An 18,561-nucleotide genomic window follows, 5' to 3' on the forward strand; every position below is an offset into this window, starting at 1 on the left:
TAAATGGGAATCTTATTATTACTCTGCAACCCCCAGTGGAGTGCATAGAACAACGAAAGATCCGTTTTCAGTTTGGCAGCCAGAAATAGAAATAGAAATAGAATTGCACCAGCTCAGGAAATCTGGACTCTCGTAGCCTTCAAAAGTTTCATGCTAGAAACCATACCGTAAATCACCCTAGAGTATTTTTTTCGCTTGACCGGCAGCATGCCTCAAGAGATGAGGCACAGCGACCAAAGATCTTCCGATTTGTTTCTTTGGTGGTTGCGAGCATTGGAATAGGCATGATTCAGCAAAACCAACCGACTTAAGCAAATCTACAAGTACTTGTACAGAAATGTGAACCAAAAGAACAAAGATGGACAGCAAAATTAATATTATGCGCGTTTGCTAATGTCGCAATCATTGGTCTTCTTGCACAAATCTGGAAAACCCAGAATCAACAATACAATAAATAATTTTACAAGGTCTCCCATCATCTAATATACCTAAAAATAGCCAAAATGGGAGCAAGTTTCAAGAAAGAAAAGACAACATTAATCATCATGGTGATAAGAAAAAAAAGGCACGGAAAACAAATGTTAAACACACATCTATACCCTCTATACATCCCCACCCAAAATCTTATGCGTTCCTAGATTACAATCAAATGAAGGTAATACGTACTTCCTCAACCCAGCGATGGGTGTGCATGAGAAGGATGCCGGTCTGAAAACATAGACACCTGCATATATCTTGTAAAGAACCGCATCATTACAACTACACATACATCATGTCACTGCTAGATTCTTTTGCTGCTCCTGCTCAACCTCATGACAGCACATGCCACTAAAGGGTGTTACTGTTTAGCCCAAGCAGAGGTGCATCTTTTGCTTAACTTCTGCTAGTTGTAGATTCTAACGGGCTTCTCATATGTGTGTCGGTTCTGCATTATCAAAATGTCTTACTACCATGTCTTTCAAGCTTTTTAAAGCAGAACACAAAGTGGCATTGAATAAATTGGCCAACAAAATGAAAAGCAGAACGCAAAGTTGAATTTGACAATAAATTGGCTGACAAATGAACACTGTGATTTCAAAATTGAACTCATGAAAAAGTTTAACCACCAGCAATTGGGCTGGTGGCCAGGGGAAGAGGGTTAAAGCCCTTCCCTGCTGATTCGTCAGGAGATCGATCCCCTGGCCAGTCAGTGCGGGTGGAAGGGAATTGGTGAGGGGCAAAGGGGTTAAAAAAAAAAGGCTTATGATCTGTATCTTAATTCCTTCATGTTGGAGTATATACCGTCAAGGAAAATAAAGAAAAGCATAAGCAGAAATAAATGCTATGGATTTCAATTTGGAAGATTCATAGAAGAACCCCACCTTTCTATGACTTTAAGGCCCCCCAATTTCCAAAAAAGTACTTTGGAAGATAAAAGCATTTTTAACATGTTTGGTGAGCATCATTCCAAGAACTTAGGAGTAGAGCTTTTGGTCATTAAAGCACTATTGGCATAAGCTCAGAATTGGTGCTTTTAGAGCAACTTTTATGTTTCAACAAATAAAAAATTAACTAACAGTTTTATTATAAATTTTAAACTAAATGAAGAGATAAATATACTTTAGCATTTCAAAATTACGTATCATCAAACAGAAAACTACTTGTGCAAGTATGCACCCAAACAATATGATTGGGCACTTGAGTAAGTACTTTGACAGAAACCTCTACTAGTTGAAGTGCTTCTTGTAAGCCATCGCAATGCCAAACGGGCCCTAAGTAATAGAGGTATCCTGGACTTGATTAGGATGGAAACATTTAACTGGCTTCTCGCAAAAGTTTCACTGGCAATTGAAAAAAGGCATTTTGTAGAATTGTATACCTGATTTGCTGCATAAGACCTTTTGGGAGCATTGTCAGAGTGCTCCAACCCAAGGTACTGTTCCCAAGCACCATAGACATCTCTCCTCTGTGATACAAGATACAATCAAGAAGCACAGAAGAAGAACATACCACAAAAATTAGATGAGAGAGATGTGGATATATGAAAATATTTAAGTGCATTAGACAGCACAGCAAAAAATCTATGTACCTGGAAACGAGTGGAGACAATGTCAGAGTCCTGAAGGTACTCAGGACGACCCAACGATAGAAAAGCAAACTTCCACTGTAATGTACATCCATAAACAGTTTTAGACAGGGAGAAAATGGAGCTTAGACATCATTTCAATTCTAATCCTAAAAGATATTCAGTAAATCAGGAACTCGATTGTCATGCTGCAGTGACAGTAATTTGCAATCTAAACAGAATTACCTTTATGAACTCCTCATCTGGGACCTGCAACTTTTTCTGTATGCGTAATTTAACCTCAGCTAAAGTCTCACCTTCATGAATGACTAGAAAAAAAGGTTCCCCGAAATTCTGTACCTGCTGCAGAACACAAGAAAAATGAACAAGTCCAGTTGAATGTCATAATGTACTAGTCAGCATAAATTTCAACTTCCAAACAATCGTTATTAGGGTGAGCCAAAAAAATCTGCATACCACTTGGTTCTGAGACGTGTCTTTCATGAAGTGATAAACATGAATCAAGCGATCATGAGGCCCAAGATTTTTCTCCTCCTCAGGAATCTGCAGTTTTTTTTTGGGGGGTGGGGGGGTGACCACAAGTGAAGCTATAAGCTAAAGTCCTAAAGATATCACAAACAAATTAAGCCAAAGCTGCATATTAGCCAGGTATAAAAGACAAACAAACATCCCAAATTGAAAAAAGAAAACAAAATTCAGGGTAATCTGAATGCATAAAAGAGAGAAAGGACAAGTCTACAAAGGAGGGCATGGCATTACTGCAAAGCAACTAAACCAAGAAGAACTTAATCTCCAGCTTTCTCCTCCTCCTTCAACATGGAGAGTAACATACTTGAATCCGTTATCAAATCACAACATGAAAGAATTTAGGGTTTTCATACACTCGGTTTCTATCAAAGAAATAAAGCAAATTGGATGAAAAGTTCCAAGATTGCTATTTAGACATTTACTAACAGAACAAGCTGCTCATCCAGAGTCGTTATTGATCAGGGATCATTCATATCACCAAAGTAAATGTAACACCAATTCAACCCATAAACTCAGTAGTTCAGCTTTTTTATTAGGGTTGAGGATCCAACTTTCCAAGAAAAGTATAACCTAACCTCCTCAGCACGTAGAGTCCAGTATTGATCATTTATATTCTCAATCTTTTCATGGAGCGGGAATATCTGCCCAAAACAAAAATAAAAAGAGTTGAGTATCAAACATGAAGAGGCTGAAGATAAATTTCAGATACTGTTTTTAGCAATCAGTTATCTTTACATATCTGAAAAGCAAAAAACAAGTAAACCTATGCAACCCTTAACTGGTCTATCCAGAGGCAACCAGAAAATTTTACAGATGTTACTTTGTTACGGTGCCAACTTAACTAGGATTCTTTCTTTAGGCACCATAAAATGTTAACCCACAAGTGTTAATTCATGAATCATGAGGAAGGAACCTTGGCAACACCGTATAGCACCAAATCATTTTAAAAAAATACAATGGATACATGAAAAGAAGAGGGGGTGAAAAGGATGACAGTGGCCCTAATTGAGGTTTACTCTACCAACAATGATATCCAAACTCTCAATTCTCACCTTCTAATACCTTATCAGTAGTGGCGAAAACCAAAAAAGGACCCATACCTTGTAGATCTTATGATAGAAGACCTCCAGCAATCTTAGTTCTGCATCCAGATGAGACAACTCAACCTGTTCCATGACACGTTAGAATATGAGAAAAATCTTTCCCTCACTGCGCACACAAAGTTTTTATTATTTTGGAACATCCTAGTTAAAAACGACAAATTTCCCTTGTTGATTCAAACAATCATAAGTTCCTTTCATGAGGTCACTTAACTGCTTTCCAAGTTAAAGAATGGTAAACGGCCTGCCAATTGCTGTTGGACACGACATATATCATAATAACTAGGGTTTTTGGAGGAAAAAGGAGTGAAAGAAACCTTAATGTGGAAAAATAGCAGAAAAAACAGCAGCTCTTACCTTTGTCTTGATATCATTAATGACATCCCCCACCGTGCTTTGTTTTGGCAACCTGATTGTATGAATAACTACCTGAAACCAGTTGATATAATATTCAATCACACTGCAGCGTGAAAATGCACTCTTAAATCAGAAAAAAATCACAGGAAAATCTACATGTAGAACTCACTTCTTCCTTGGTAGCATGATGAAAAGCAACTTTGAGAGTTTTCAGGCCTTGAAGTTCTGGTAAAGGAATATCCAGTACCTCATAGTACAAGATATCAGAGGTCTATAGGACAACCGAATGGGAAAATGTATCAGACAATCCACTAAGCTAAACACTTGAAATATGGAGGTTACACCAAATACACTTCTGCAATAGAACTTGTTAAGTACCTGATTATAATGAATTAGCATGTCTGTAAGATGTTCTACTCCCCTGTACTTTATTGGTTGGGGTTTTGGTTGTTGTGAATAGCAGTTATGCGAGGTAAGCCTAATTTTAGATGGGTCATCCAAGCTAAGATGACGGGCAACACTTTCTACAACTTCATCATAATTATTCTGCTTTGACCTGGATGTTAAAGAAAATAATATAAAGAAAGTGCCATAACAAAAGTTAATAACCAGCAATCACAATTATGAAATGACTAGCCAATTGGAAATAAACATACAACTCAAGGCAGAACTCATCCTCCTTAGGTTTCTCCAGTGAGCGAAAGCGCACAACCTATGGCCATTAGACAATTTAAGTAAAACCTTAGAATTGGTTCCAAAAATATAAAATACTGTAGAACAAATAGCAGCAACAGATAACATCAAAACAGGAAGCCACTTTCATTGTTAGGTTAACAAATTCCAAAATGTATAACAAGATTTAACTTAAAACAAGCACCAATTTAATGTCTAAATTATCAGAAGTGTAGTTATGCAGAAACTTTAAAGTTGATGACAGTGCTGTTTCCTAGTAAATGCTGCCACTGTTGAATAATTGCTCAAGCAGGAAACCAAGAAGAGCAGTCCAATCATTTATGTTTTATTATACCCCAAAAAAAATCCACATGTAAATGGTTTGAGATTTACCTGTCGGTTATGCACATATTCCAGAAATGAAGGGATGTCAGGATAACGACATTGATCAATATTTTGACCTTGAAGTGATTTTTGGAAGCAAATTATGTCCCCATCTTCAAGCTGTGAGAAAGGAAGAATCAGGTTGACTAAATAAACATTACAATAACAGAACAGAACCGTCAAATAGCATAGCAAGAAGGAAATGGCAAAAGAGATTGTAAATATCAACAGAACAGATGGCAGATACCTGACTGCCCCGAAAATTCAGCTTCTTGTCAATGTGTTCGCACATGACATTAGGGTCAAATTTTATTTCCTGGACAGAAATTCATCATATGTTAGCAATATTTAGGAACCTGAAGAAATTTTATTGAACACAAAGAGAAGTGAGAGTTCACCTCAAAGAGTTCAATTTCTTCATCAGGAGCGAAGCCAGCCAATTCATTCAGCTTGCCCAATATTTCTATTGGCTTACCGCTGGCTTTTACAAAGAGCCGTCCAACATAACTGGCATCACAAAGAGAAGCAACAGTAAGCACATCCAAAGGCAACAGAGCTAGATGCTACATCAGGAAAGATGCGATACTTATAAGAGAATCCAGATGAAGGTACCAAGAGCCGTATATGGAGAGCATTAATGAAATATTTGGTATTGATTTGGCCTTAAGAATCTTTTGCATAATAATGAGTCTGCTTCTTCTTATAGCGAAAGTTATCTTGTCTGTCTCCTATGTTACCCATAATATGTGCAAGTATCAACACCAAAGGTGCAGATTAACTTAAAAGTAGACAATATTATCCTAATGCTCTAAATTTTTAGTGCAAATCAAGGGGAACCTTCCTACTTGTAGTATTTACTGCAGCCAAGCACCCAAAAAAAAGGTGTGTGAAATATTTGTCTCAAAATAATTTATTCATACCGCAATTCCTCTTTGAAAGGATCATAAAGTTTGAAAAACAAAAGAATCTCATCCTTAGCTTTCTCAGGTAAAGGAACAGGGTGCAAATCCTGCAACACAGTATAGCATAACTCAATTAAAGCTCATAGCACAAAGCTCATAAAATGCATAAGCAAATATATGCACAAAATTGAAGTAAACACAAAAGACAAGCTAATGACAAATTACCAGGCCCAAGTCTACTTCCAAAAACAGTTTTAGCTCCGCATTATTTGCTTTATTTGATACCTCTTTCAGTTGCCCAACCTACAAACATTTGAAGAGTATGAGCAGAAGGCAACTGAGGCAATAATCACCAGCAAACACCTATAACAGACTTACCACAGACAACTAATAAGGCATACAAGTAACACGAGTTCGATATAATAAGCATTGTTATCCTGCTTCTTGTAAGGCCAGCAATGAACCTGTAAATTGTAATCTTTCCTTTCCTATCAATGTTGTTTACTTCTTCTTCTTCTCTTTTTTTTTTTTATAATGATGTAAACTGCATAACCTAAAATTCTAGGCAATCTTAAAAAGTGAAAAGAACTCAATTTACCAATCACATGACACACAAATTAACTAGCACTATTTCAAGAACTTCTCTAATTTCTACACTTGCACACAAGTGCTATCTTCTCAAACAATCAAGTGAAAACAGACAAATGAGCACATCACATGGGAGCCTAATTATATATATATATATAGACACACACACACGCACACAGAGATAGTTACATAGATAGAGAAGCAAAAAGTTGAAAAGCTACTCACAGATTGACCCTCTTCATGAATTGTCAGGGGTCGGTTTGGACGGTATGTATGGTTCTGGCGCTTTGCCCATAGCCAGAAACGCTGACATTGCACTGGAATACCAAACTCCTTTGCAACTTCTTCCTGGATGTTGACTCAACAGTTAAAAGCTGAATGTAGCAATCCAAAAGATACTGGTTGTGAAGTTGACAATACCGATGAAGTAAATGAAATTCCTCTATAGGTTTAACCATTGGCATAATCTTGACATCCTGAAGTTGTCCATATCCACAAGGTAAACAAGGTTACAGAAGATTTAACCATTTTGTCCATATCTCAACATCATATATTGTCTCCTTTTAAGTTCAAAAGGCCATAGGTCTAATTAATATTAAGCATTTAATGTTGGCCACTAAATGCCATATGATGTCTTATCAGCACATGAACCAAATTTAGACAGTGCTACAAACTTATGTGAATTGATACTACTACAGTTTAAAAAAGCTTAGTATTCAGTAACCTTAGACACTGCAAATCTATGCAAACAATAGACCTGCTGAAGTAACTCGATTTGGCCTACTACTACATTTCTGACACTGGTAAAAGGTAAAGAGTTTAGTATGAAGTGGTTTTTGGTCTAATACTTGGATGTAAAATGTGAAATTCACTTTCCTTTCATCTGGGACAAGGAGTTAGTTGTTGACTTACTTATCAACCAGACACTTAAGCCCAGTTAACCATGAGGAAAATAGTGCCATCTATATATACTTGGCTATTCTACTAATAGAGGCCTCAATGCTATTAAACAGAACCTGCTACAAACAGATTTACAAAGTTCAGATGTAAAAGAGAATAACTGCAATCTTTTTAACACATCAAACCCTGAAGAAAATTTGCAGTTTTATGAATTCAACTGGACCACCAGTCAAGCAGCACAACAATCATTTAAATGTAAGCGAGAGAGTACCTTGAAAAGGTTAAAAGCCATCTGTTTCTGAATCCGGAAACAACGGACCTTATCATGATCAACCAGATCAAAATATATATCTCTTCCAATTTGCTCAACTAAATCCTCATCCCGAGCAACCTAAAAGGATAAGAATTAGTGCAAGGAAATCTAAATTTCAGCAAATAAAAGGTATGGCCCATCAGTGAACCTTAATTATTGTATAGAGGTGTGCCTCTGCTTTTTCCTTTCTCTTCTGTTCCTTTTCTTCTTGTTCTTTCTTCAGCCTTATCTGATGTGCAAAGTAGTAAAAATTAGAAAAGGAAGGAACCATATAAACTTGAATAACCATTGGAAATTATTTACACTACCCTCAGGTGTTCTGCAATATCCTTCTCATCCACATTACAGATTATCTTCTCTTTGTCGCTTTCACGTATGTACACAAGCATATATGCATTTGAATACTTTGTAAATTTGAATGGTGAGTTGTTGAACCCAGGATTCGTCTGTGGTAACTGTGGCACACAAACAGAGTACAGCGACAGACAGCAAGTTGTATCATAATCAAATTACTTAGGCAGATAAAAACCAAGTACATGACCTAGAGAATATACCTCTTCCTCACCACCATACTGCTCTTCCAATGCCCTCTTCATATCCTCTTTCGTTACACGCTCATCATCAAATTTGAACCTTATCATTAATAAAATAAAATGGCAATAAATGAATTAAAACAGGAAAAGATCACCCCAAAAAAGAAAAGGCCTAAATTTGTTACATAGAAGCTAAGAAACAAAAGCCACTCTATATGATGACGCAAAGCTACAATGTTGAGCAAATTCACCACAAAAATGGCAAGGCACAAGTAAAACATGTCTAGAAGTACATGTTACATGACAATTTTAACAGTAGCAAGCATTTATATTCGCATACAAATATAAAGCAACGCATTGATAACCTACTCGATTGATGAAATTTACTAAACAAGAACATAAAGGACTAAATGCATCCAGGTAAAATGTATATCAAGCAGTGAAAATATAAGAGGAATTAACAGCTATAAGAGTTCATACCACTGATCCGAGAGCGTTGGCCTGATGTATGCATAATAATGTCCACCATGAACTCCTCCACTATGAACTAACACACTAATAAAACAAAATATAAAATTCAGACAAAATGCATCCAAGACCCAAAAGTACCAGTAACTAGTCAAAGAAAGAACGTAGCATGATAAATCAATGCAATGTACCATGTCTACTGTTAAGTCAAAAACAGTCTCATAAATATTTAACTTGACCAATAGGTTGCTCCATCAAAAAGTTATTTCCACAATCAAAGGTAAATATGGAAACATGACTTCTATAGCTGACACCAAGAAATTTGATACAACAATATAGCAATTTCAATATTTAAATTAGGGCTTCATCGATGATTCCAACAGCACATAAATCTTCATGTTTTTAAGGCCACAGCAACAGCACAAGGAATTTAGAGTAAATGTTCTGTTTTGTCTTTTCCTTTTTTGGAAGAGAGAGAGAGAGAGAGAGAGTAAAAGAGGACGGATGAAAACAATAGAAAATTTCTGTGAAAGGATCACCAACTTTTATGAGAAAAAATTAATCATTTTAAATGATCAGAAATACTTTGGACTAGAGCCTTAAGCAACATGGAGGCAACAGGTGCTTGGCAGTTCAAATGGGCTCATAAGATCAAGATCCTGTAATTCATGACAAAGGGTTTTGCAGGAGCTATAGATGCCATGGAAAACCAAAAAGGAACAGAAAGATACCTGTGAAGAGTGTAGAGGTTGCGAACACTCCTATCAGCCTCGGGAGATAGATACTTTCCATTCTCCCTATCAAGGTCTAGTTGCAAAGGGAACTCATATCGATCATTTATCTGTTTACCATTAGCAAGTGAGTAAAAACAGTGAAAATTAACCATTACATCTCAAGTAGAAATTAGATCAATAATTCTTTGACATGATGCAGAATTTCCAATCTGCCCGCAGTTAAGGGACAAAACCCCAGATATATTGACAAAAAGTGAAAGTCAGGAGGTTATTCAATTTTCAATAATGAAATATCAGTCTAAAATGAAAGATATCCAGAGAGCAGATAAGGAAACAAGTCAACAAAATCTTCATGAAAAATCACATGCATGTATCTTGAAAAGAGATTTTCACAGCCGCAAAAAATTGAGGGGAAGAAGTTATATAATCCTTCTAAAGCACTATGCATTAGCATAAACACTTTTAAGATGCAAACAATCTGCAGAAAATGATAACCGTAGCCATGTACTAAAACTACCAAATTACCTAAAATATTGTTTTAAAACTTACTATGACCCAAGTAAATCATAATTCTTCAATGACACTAGTATAATCAACAGTAAGATCATCAAAATGAAGGGTGATAGCTGATAACAGTAACAGTGGCAAGAAAACTGTGACGTTACACATATAACATCTCTGAACACTAAGAGAAAAACCAAGAAAGTTATATCAATACAACAATAATTCCAAACATGTCAGACTCAGTTCAAAAGCTACGTAACGGAGTTAACTAAACTCACCTTTACCATGGTATCCCGTATGAAGTCATACTCAAATCGCTTTAACTGAAGCTGAAGAACAGGAGGGAAGTCAATGAACAAGACACCCTTCCTCGCATCCTGGAAAACCAATAGCAGAAAAGCTCTAATAAAAAAGAATAGAGTACAAATCTATACAAAATCTCAGGAATATATAATAACCAAATCTAAATAGCAATTAGGTCAAATTTGATTAAGCCATACAATATATCAAAATGTTGCATTTACAACAAGAAGAGGAGTTGTTTCTCCACTATAAGGCATCCATGCAGGCACGAAAATGCTTTTACCATCTTTAACTGCATGGTCCTGAAAAAGGTTATTGTTCCATATATTTCCTTTTATTTCTATTATGAGAATGCAATCTTAAGCTACCATGCTTGAAAAGCATTTACAATCAGATCCACCCCAACACCCGTAAAAAGGAAATGAACGAGAATCAACCTGCAATCCATACTGTTCTGCATGATATTTGTTATCACCTTCTAGGCGTTCCACTTCCACATACTTGTCAAAAGATGCATAAACATCCCGACAGCCTTTGACATCAAGTTGAAGATCTGATACAATATATAAGTCAGTAAACTGCAGATTTTATCTGAAACTGTAAGACTAAAAAGTTTACAATCCCTACCATAAAAAGATTCTTTTCTTGTCGATTTGTAGTCCACATTAATACATTCAATGTAATTCATGTGGTGCCCTTCAAATAACTGCTGAATTGTACCCTCCACCACAGTTCCCTGAGCATGAACACCACATCACTTAGCTAACAAGAACGCATGTACAGATACTGACATACTAAGAGTTGCAACATTATTCTGCAATCCTAAAACTAACCTTCATTTTGTCTTCAAGCTTCTCACAAAGAACCCTATTGAGTTCTTGAACGTCATGCTGCATGAAAGAGTCATACGTATCCCACCCAAAAGACTTAGTTAACTCTTTTGTTGCAACACTGGTGTCACTGTACTGAAGCTTATAGAACAAACTCTGCAAAGCCAAAGGGATACTCCCTGATGGCATATCGTTCTCAGTTGTTGGCATGTGGTACACAGCCTGAAACATTAAAAGGATAAGGTTTTCTTCTCAAATTTGCATCAAAAGAACAAACAAATGTTAGATTAATGTCACCGACCTTTCTGAAATAAGGAATGTGATAAAGAGTTTGGAGAAGAGAGTTCATGTAGCAAGTAGCTCCCTGATTCTTCAGCCCAACATAACCTGTCTCCTTTTTTGAGTCATGAGACCAATAATCAACAACCCTACGAACAGCAACATCAGCTTCAATGACACATGTATCATTGACAAGATAACCTCTTCCAGGGTCATACAATTCACTAAGCGGCATGAATGAAGTGAAACCCCAGTCACTTTCCCTGACATTAAATTGGTGTTGTGTATCTGAGGAATAGAATTTGCCATAGTTAACTCAAATGGATAGCTCCAAAACCCACTCAAGATGTTACAATACATTTGGAATATTTTCAGATATGATGGCAAAAAGTAAGAAACATCTAACCCTACAATATTCACAAGAAAGCACCAGTAGATTGGTATCAACAAAAAATGCTTGGACAGAGTCATTTCAAGGAACAAGTAACAAGAAACTTGAAACCAGAAAACTACAAAGCAACAATGATGTCAGAAAAAATGCTATTTTGACAACAAGAATGCCTATATCTAAAGTTCAGCAGGAACAACTTCATCCTTTTGTTGGTGCTTAAAAAATAATGACAAATTTTTAACAAAAGAAAAATTAAACTCTGTAAAGTTTCACACAGCTAAGATTTTAATCAGTATCAATTATTTGACTAAACATATAGATAAAGGGTTAAAATCATGTGTGATAACCCAACTAAAAGATTCAAAGCAAAGAAAACACTGAAATTTATTGCCAATGATTTCAAGCGAGCTGGTTCTTATGGAACGAAAAAGTCACGAGTACGGTTGTCCCATTCTGGTAACTCAAGTTCAAGAGGAATCAAAGAATCCAAAGCTGAAATCAAACGAGGCCATTTTGCATCATGAACCCATGACCGACGAGCCTTGCATCACACTTAATACCCTGAGCTCATTCTCTTGGAGTCATTCATCAACCACAAAGATTTGAAGAAACATCAAAGTTGAGCATCAAAAGCAACAGACTAAAACCGGTATATTCCAAACACAAGAACAAAAGCACCATCTCCAAGTGAGGTCAAAAAGTTCCACGAGGCAAGACGCAATGTACATTTGACCTATTGTTATCATGTTCCACTACTTAGCATCTCCCATAAAGTATTGCACCATGATGACCAAAAAAAGAAAAATTATTCAGCATAACAAAACAAGTTACCATCTGGCCGTACAGTGGAATATCCATTCATTTAAACTAAAAGATTGGAAAATAGAAAAGTCCAGATTTTTTACACTCAGGACAGATGATCAAGTAGAAAAGTGGAGCAAAAACTGAGATTTTCAAATCTTCAGACTTTGAGAGATTAAGACTACCACGAATTCCCAAGTATTACGCTACCTTTTTTTCATCTGCTCTGTAACACTGCTACTTGATAATGAAAACAAATTGCAAATTGGCAAATACCAACCAAATAATCTACCTTTTCTTACTGTGTACTTGTTATGAATTTGATTGATCACAGCTAAGCTAAACTGGGCATATCTACTCCAACCATATGGCAAAGTTGCAGAATCAGCAACATCCAGATACATTGATAAATGGTCGACATTATTCCCTTTTGGGAAAATAAGCACACGCCTGCGAACCACAACATAACAAACAGGAATTCCAAGAATTAGTCGTCACCATATAAGTCAAACCCTACCAAAAACACCTCAACATGACTCCACAAGAAAAATTACACGTTCCAAGGTAGACTACCATTTATATCCTCCCACGAAGAAGATTTCTGAATACAACTTCTTCACATTCAACCTTGAAAAGTTCTCAATTGTCCACGTAAACCGAGCTGACGGTGGATCATCCGCAGCCTGTGCATCAACTGTACTCGTAGCTTCAGCTGGTGCAACTAAAAACAATTCCAACCAACAAAAATTTTTCAAAAAATCGTTCAGAATGAAGTTCATCATTCGAGTAAAACTATTAAATTCTTGAATACAAATACAAGCAAAACCTAACCTCTGCAACAACCGACAAATAGGAAATTTTAAAAGAAAAAAGTGTACAATCACATGTTAAATAGGTACATGCGGCAATACCTTCCATTGGTTGAGGGCCTTCAGCTGGGAAATCAGAATGAGGGACTAGCATCTCGTCGTCCTCTGGCTGAAAAAAAGAAAAAGAAAAGAAAAAGTGAATTGCTGGATCTGATAAAGCTACACACTGTTTACCAATCGAAAAACCTAAAATTCAAAGCATTGTCGTAATTAAGCTACAAATTTGAGGTCAATTCTTGAAAGACACCAATCACCCATCTTCTGAAGAGCACCAAAATTATCCTCACACGAAGATCGAAATTCCCCAAACAGTAACTCCCACAAAGCTCATTAGTTAAAATAACAAAACAGCCAAAAAAAAGTAAAAATAGAGCAAATTCATAAATTCACATCTACAAGTATCGATACACTTTCACACGCACGGTCCTAGATACATAAACAGTATAGACAAGCAAAGAGGGAAAGGGGAAAAGGAAATACTTCCATTGGCGGAGGAGTCATTAGTGTCATGGGCGAAGATTGGAGGCCGTACGATCGGCTAATTGGAGGAATTGGGGGTGGAGGCGATCGATTGGGAAGAGGAGGACTGAGAGCGAGACTTGTCCTCTTTACAGGGCGGAAAGAGGAGGGGTGACTGACGAGGGGAGACTGGTGGGCGTCGGGGTGGGTTTAAATCTGGAAGGGCAATTTGGGGATTTCAGAGGACTTGGTATTTCCAGGTTTCCTACGGCGTCAGAATAGATAGCAGACACAGACTAAAGGGGTAGAGCCTTGATTATGAAGAAGAGAACCATCATATGTTACTTTTTTTCTCTTTTAGAAAATTACTGCGGGAAAATGCGGTGAAATTTCTAAACTGCAATTTGGAGTGTTTGATTTATATTAGAATGGATTTACAGGTGTTCCATGACAAATAAGGAAAGCAACAAGAAGGAAGTAAATTAGTTGGCTGACGTTCGTCCCTTAAAACCTCTTTTGCATTGCAATTGTGTGTTTGAGTTAGCATTCTATTCTATTGTGGTATTAGTTTAAAAGGGTGAATTTGGTTTCAATTAATTTTAGAGAAACCAAAAAGGGAAATAGAAAAACATTGAAAGAAAGTTATTTATATGGGTGCGATTGGGGCTTTATTTGGATGAAAGATTTGAAGAATAGAATGATTGTTTCTAACCAGTATTAAGTACTATTTGATGGAGTATGAAATTTTTTCCATATTCTGATTTACGTCCAGTGAAAAAGAAGTGTGTGTAAAATCATTGTATATTTTTAGTATTTAGATTTGGAATAATCTTGCATGAACATGAGTAAAAGACAAATATCAAATATCCATTTTCTGGCATTTTTGTGATTGTGTAGATAATGTCCAACCCTAATCAGCATCTAAGACTGAAAAATGAATCAAATTAATTCATTCTCAAATCAATTTCGACTCACTAAGCGTTTGTTCGAGTTTGATTTACTAACTAATCAAACTAAAATTGAACAACGTTATGTGCTTGGTAAACTTTCTAACTTGGCTCGAATTTAGCTTGATTAGCATGAAATTACAATTTATAGTTTAAAAAAATACTCGAGCTCAATTCAATAAAATCTCATTCGATATTGCCAATTCGGTAAAAGTTCATTTGGGTTTGCTTTGATAAATTAAAAAATCAAGTTTGAATACAATTTCAAATTCATTAGAATAATCAAACAAAGTTGAACGCCATAATATTCAACTTAATTAGGCTCATTTCTACTTATCAACATCACATAATGCATTGCCATCCCTAGAAATGGCTTGCAAAAATGTAATTGCTTTTGAAATGTTTTAACGAAATGACAAAATTATCGGTACTTGAATCGAAAATGATTTCAGATTTTCCCCCTATTTTACTATTCACATGCTACTTTCTTTTTCGTACAAAACATTATTAAAACCATGAGTGGTACCTTAGGTGTGTATTATGATAAAAAAAATTTGAAAAATAAATCATTTATGAATTTCCAATACAAGAAAATTATGTCAGAATGAAATATAGCTTAAAATAAAAAAAAATCTATATAGGCAATTTAGGTGAATAATAATTTCGTTTGGCTTTATATGTTTAATTCTTTTCTTAACCAATTCATCGGTTAAATCATGGGGTTGTTTGGCAAATGAGTTTGTTGCCAAATTTTTTTCTATAAGTTTTTTAATAACTTTAACTATAATAATCTCAAAAAACTCCTCAAAATATTAAAAACACACACAGAAAATTTCTCTTCTTTTCCTTTTTCTCCTTTCTCCTCACATCTCAATCCACCACCTCAACCGTCAGCCAACATCGGTTGGTGCCTACGCCAATGTTGACAACATCTTTTTTCTTCCTCTCCTCCTTTCTCTTATCACTCTTCCCTTCCTCCTCCCTACCCTTTTCCTCCCTCCCCCGCCACCGTCCTCCAAATTTATGAATTTGGATCAATGATGTTTATTTTTTTAAATCTTTAGCCAAAAGATAAAACAAATTTCGAAATAAAACAAATTCAACTTAATGCTGCAATTTAATTCATTCACAACCTTTTGAATTTAGCATGTTTGATACTCGAAATGCCCAACCACTTTATATATTAAACATTGCTTAATTTGTGTACAAAATTCTAAGTGAATTTTTTGGATTGAATTTTCTAAATTGATCACATATATCAAACCACTTACACATATAATACATCCTCACACACACTCTCGCACAAAGTATACATTTGCTATAAACTTACGTGCAAATACACACACTTAAGTACTCTCTCGCAGTTATTTAATTATTTTTTCTCACGCAAAACACTTTGTGGGATATTTCAATTTAATTATAATACACCCTCATTTGTGAGATATTTCAATTTAATGATATATTCTAGTTAGTTATTAAACATACACAACCTCATCAATTCACTAAATTAATACTTTTAGCACTTAATTTTTAGATTTCATAATTCAGGTTCCGTTTGATAACTCAATTCAGTATTTAAATTTAATTGATTTAGATCTTAACATGTTCAGACGCATTTGATTATCAAAAATAGAACATTTGAATTAATTAATTGACACTGAATTTTCTAGATAAAATTTGTTCTAAACAATGAGTGATAATCTATTCACTTATTACTTAATGTGATATACATTCAAATGTATCAAATATAATATTTAATAATTCAATAATTTAATGGATTCAGATTTTACATTTCAAACTTTATATTTTAATTTTATTAAACGTACCCTCAGATTTCAAACTTCAGTTCAACTAAACCGGGCCTTCGAGATTCTAGGCAGATGTGTGATCTATCTTTTAAGGTGTACTTTCACTTGTACAGCGGATGAGTAAATTCGATGAGCTTTAACATGAAAGAGAGAAATTTTAAGTATTCACTAATAGTTGCATTTAGGTAACGGTTAACTTGTTATTAGATCGATATGTTAGACAAAGCTTTCTCAATATTAGGGTACTCTGGAGGATTGTGCAATAGGGGTATGTTATTGTCATGAGACATATTCTAATACCACAGCTTGGAGATAAGCTATCAATTTATCTTCATTCAAGTCAAATCATATACACATCACAAATTAATGTTAGAGGTACTTTCCTTGGTTATTTCTCGTGTCACTAAAATTTTAGTTGTGGTAATAGTATGTACATTGTGCTAGGCTTCATTTTTAAATTGGAATAATTTCAGAAACCTCTCTTGAGGTTTCTAATGGTCTCACTCACCTCCGCTGAACTTTACAAAATATCATATATCTCCCCTGTCAGATTATTGGGCCCTATTTGTGATATCATTGATGATGAATTGACAGTTATACCCTCATAACTTATGATATATTTCGAAACTATTTTGACAGAATTAGTTAAATTAGTAATGTGAATGATTAACCAACTTAACTACTATTTGCTCTTTATGGTTGGTTTAGCTGTGCACAAAGAGCTATTGGCTTCTATTTTCCAAAATGCAATAGGCACCTTGCCTTTTCCATCAATTTCAGATACACCCCTTGAAATTTTATTGTTGTTAGATGGTTTATACTGTTCAACAAAAATTAAGGTCCCATTTGGCAAGTGAGTTTTTTGGATGTTTGTCTAAAATTTTACTGTAATTTACTGTAGAAGTTTTTAAAAAAATTTTGAAGTGTGTAAATTTTTGAATATTTTGAAATGTATATTTTAAAATTTTTTTAAGATTACTGTAGTTAAAGTTTTAAAAAACTTGTAGCAGACAAACTTGGTAAATAACTCAAGTACCAAACAAGGCCTAAGTTTTTCTCTCTCCCAATACATATTTAAAATTGTTTGTGCATTTGAATTGGGTAAGATTTGATAAACTCTACTTAGTTTTAGGGGAGGTAGTTGATATTTTGTAAAGTTCAAGGGAGGTGAATGATACTGTCAGAAACCTCAGGGAAGGTTTCTAAAATTATCCCTTTTAAATTAGATTAAGGCTTCTTAGATTGATGATAATAATACAGAGTCTCTACACAAACAAATGTTAGCTTTTAGGGTTAAAAACAAAAAAAAATCCCGTGATATATATAATATACAGAAAAACCCTCCGTGGTTTCAAAACATTCAAAACGACACCTCATATTTTGAATTAAATTGTAAACTAATAGAATTCGTTAGACGTAACGAAATCCGGTAAATTTAACGAAAAATTTAACCGAATCCGGTAAATTTAATAGTAAATTTAACGGAATCTAGTAAATTTAACAGGCGAAACCGTTATTTTCATTAAATTTAACGAATTCTGTTAGTTTACAATTTAGTTCAAAATATGAGGTGTCGTTTTGTATGTTTTGAAATCATGAGAGACTTTTCTGTATATTAAGTATATCACAGGGATTTTTTTGTTTTTAACCCTAGATTTTATGATACTATGTGAAAAAAAAAGATTCATAATTTATATATAAGATTTCAAACGGGGATGGAAATGACATGTTATGAATAAGGAGTTGCTTGCTAGCGTGAAATTTGTTTACACTAACAACTTATCAAATTAATTCTCATGATTTCTTTGTATGTTGTTGTACGCGAT

The 18,561-nt window shown here is 35.1% G+C and overlaps 1 protein-coding gene across 2 annotated transcripts; it reads right to left on the reverse strand.

Annotated features, from left to right (window-relative positions):
• Positions 1 to 377: 377 nt before the first annotated feature.
• LOC113753599 (ubiquitin carboxyl-terminal hydrolase 12-like) lies at positions 378 to 14,247 on the reverse strand. 2 transcript variants are annotated; one of them, XM_027297799.1, is made up of 32 exons: positions 14,002 to 14,247; positions 13,564 to 13,630; positions 13,226 to 13,373; positions 12,945 to 13,102; positions 11,483 to 11,748; positions 11,185 to 11,403; positions 10,979 to 11,087; positions 10,789 to 10,904; positions 10,327 to 10,425; positions 9,542 to 9,651; positions 8,823 to 8,897; positions 8,364 to 8,442; positions 8,118 to 8,264; positions 7,958 to 8,038; positions 7,768 to 7,887; positions 6,822 to 6,944; positions 6,234 to 6,311; positions 6,027 to 6,115; positions 5,505 to 5,613; positions 5,354 to 5,422; positions 5,116 to 5,226; positions 4,707 to 4,762; positions 4,429 to 4,606; positions 4,220 to 4,321; positions 4,051 to 4,122; positions 3,694 to 3,759; positions 3,169 to 3,234; positions 2,522 to 2,608; positions 2,291 to 2,404; positions 2,069 to 2,143; positions 1,859 to 1,945; positions 378 to 925 (listed from the first exon to the last, which is right to left on the reverse strand). In XM_027297799.1, the coding sequence occupies exons 1-32, from the start codon at positions 14,029 to 14,031 to the stop codon at positions 884 to 886; spliced, it is 3,348 nt and encodes a 1,115-aa protein (XP_027153600.1). In that variant the 5' UTR covers positions 14,032 to 14,247; the 3' UTR covers positions 378 to 883. The 2 variants fall into 2 exon arrangements, with proteins under 2 accessions (XP_027153600.1, XP_027153592.1); XM_027297791.1 differs by having other exon boundaries at positions 2,291 to 2,407.
• Between the last annotated feature and the right edge of the window lie 4,314 nt (positions 14,248 to 18,561).

Source organism: Coffea eugenioides, chromosome 2 (genome assembly GCF_003713205.1).
Source record: "Coffea eugenioides isolate CCC68of chromosome 2, Ceug_1.0, whole genome shotgun sequence".
NCBI classification, from domain to species: Eukaryota; Viridiplantae; Streptophyta; class Magnoliopsida; order Gentianales; family Rubiaceae; genus Coffea; species Coffea eugenioides.

What these genes read in the sequence shown, in the direction of transcription:
- LOC113753599 (XM_027297791.1), bottom strand. Translation starts at nt 14,031, where the DNA reads ATGACACTAATGACTCCTCCGCCAATGGAA. An exon ending in TGGCTTTTAACCTTTTCAAG is followed by an intron (nt 6,945 to 7,767) that starts GTACTCTCTCGC and finishes GTCAACATCCAG; the next exon opens with GAAGAAGTTGCAAAGGAGTT. An exon ending in GGTCTTATGCAGCAAATCAG is followed by an intron (nt 926 to 1,858) that starts GTATACAATTCT and finishes TTGATAATGCAG; the next exon opens with AACCGACACACATATGAGAA.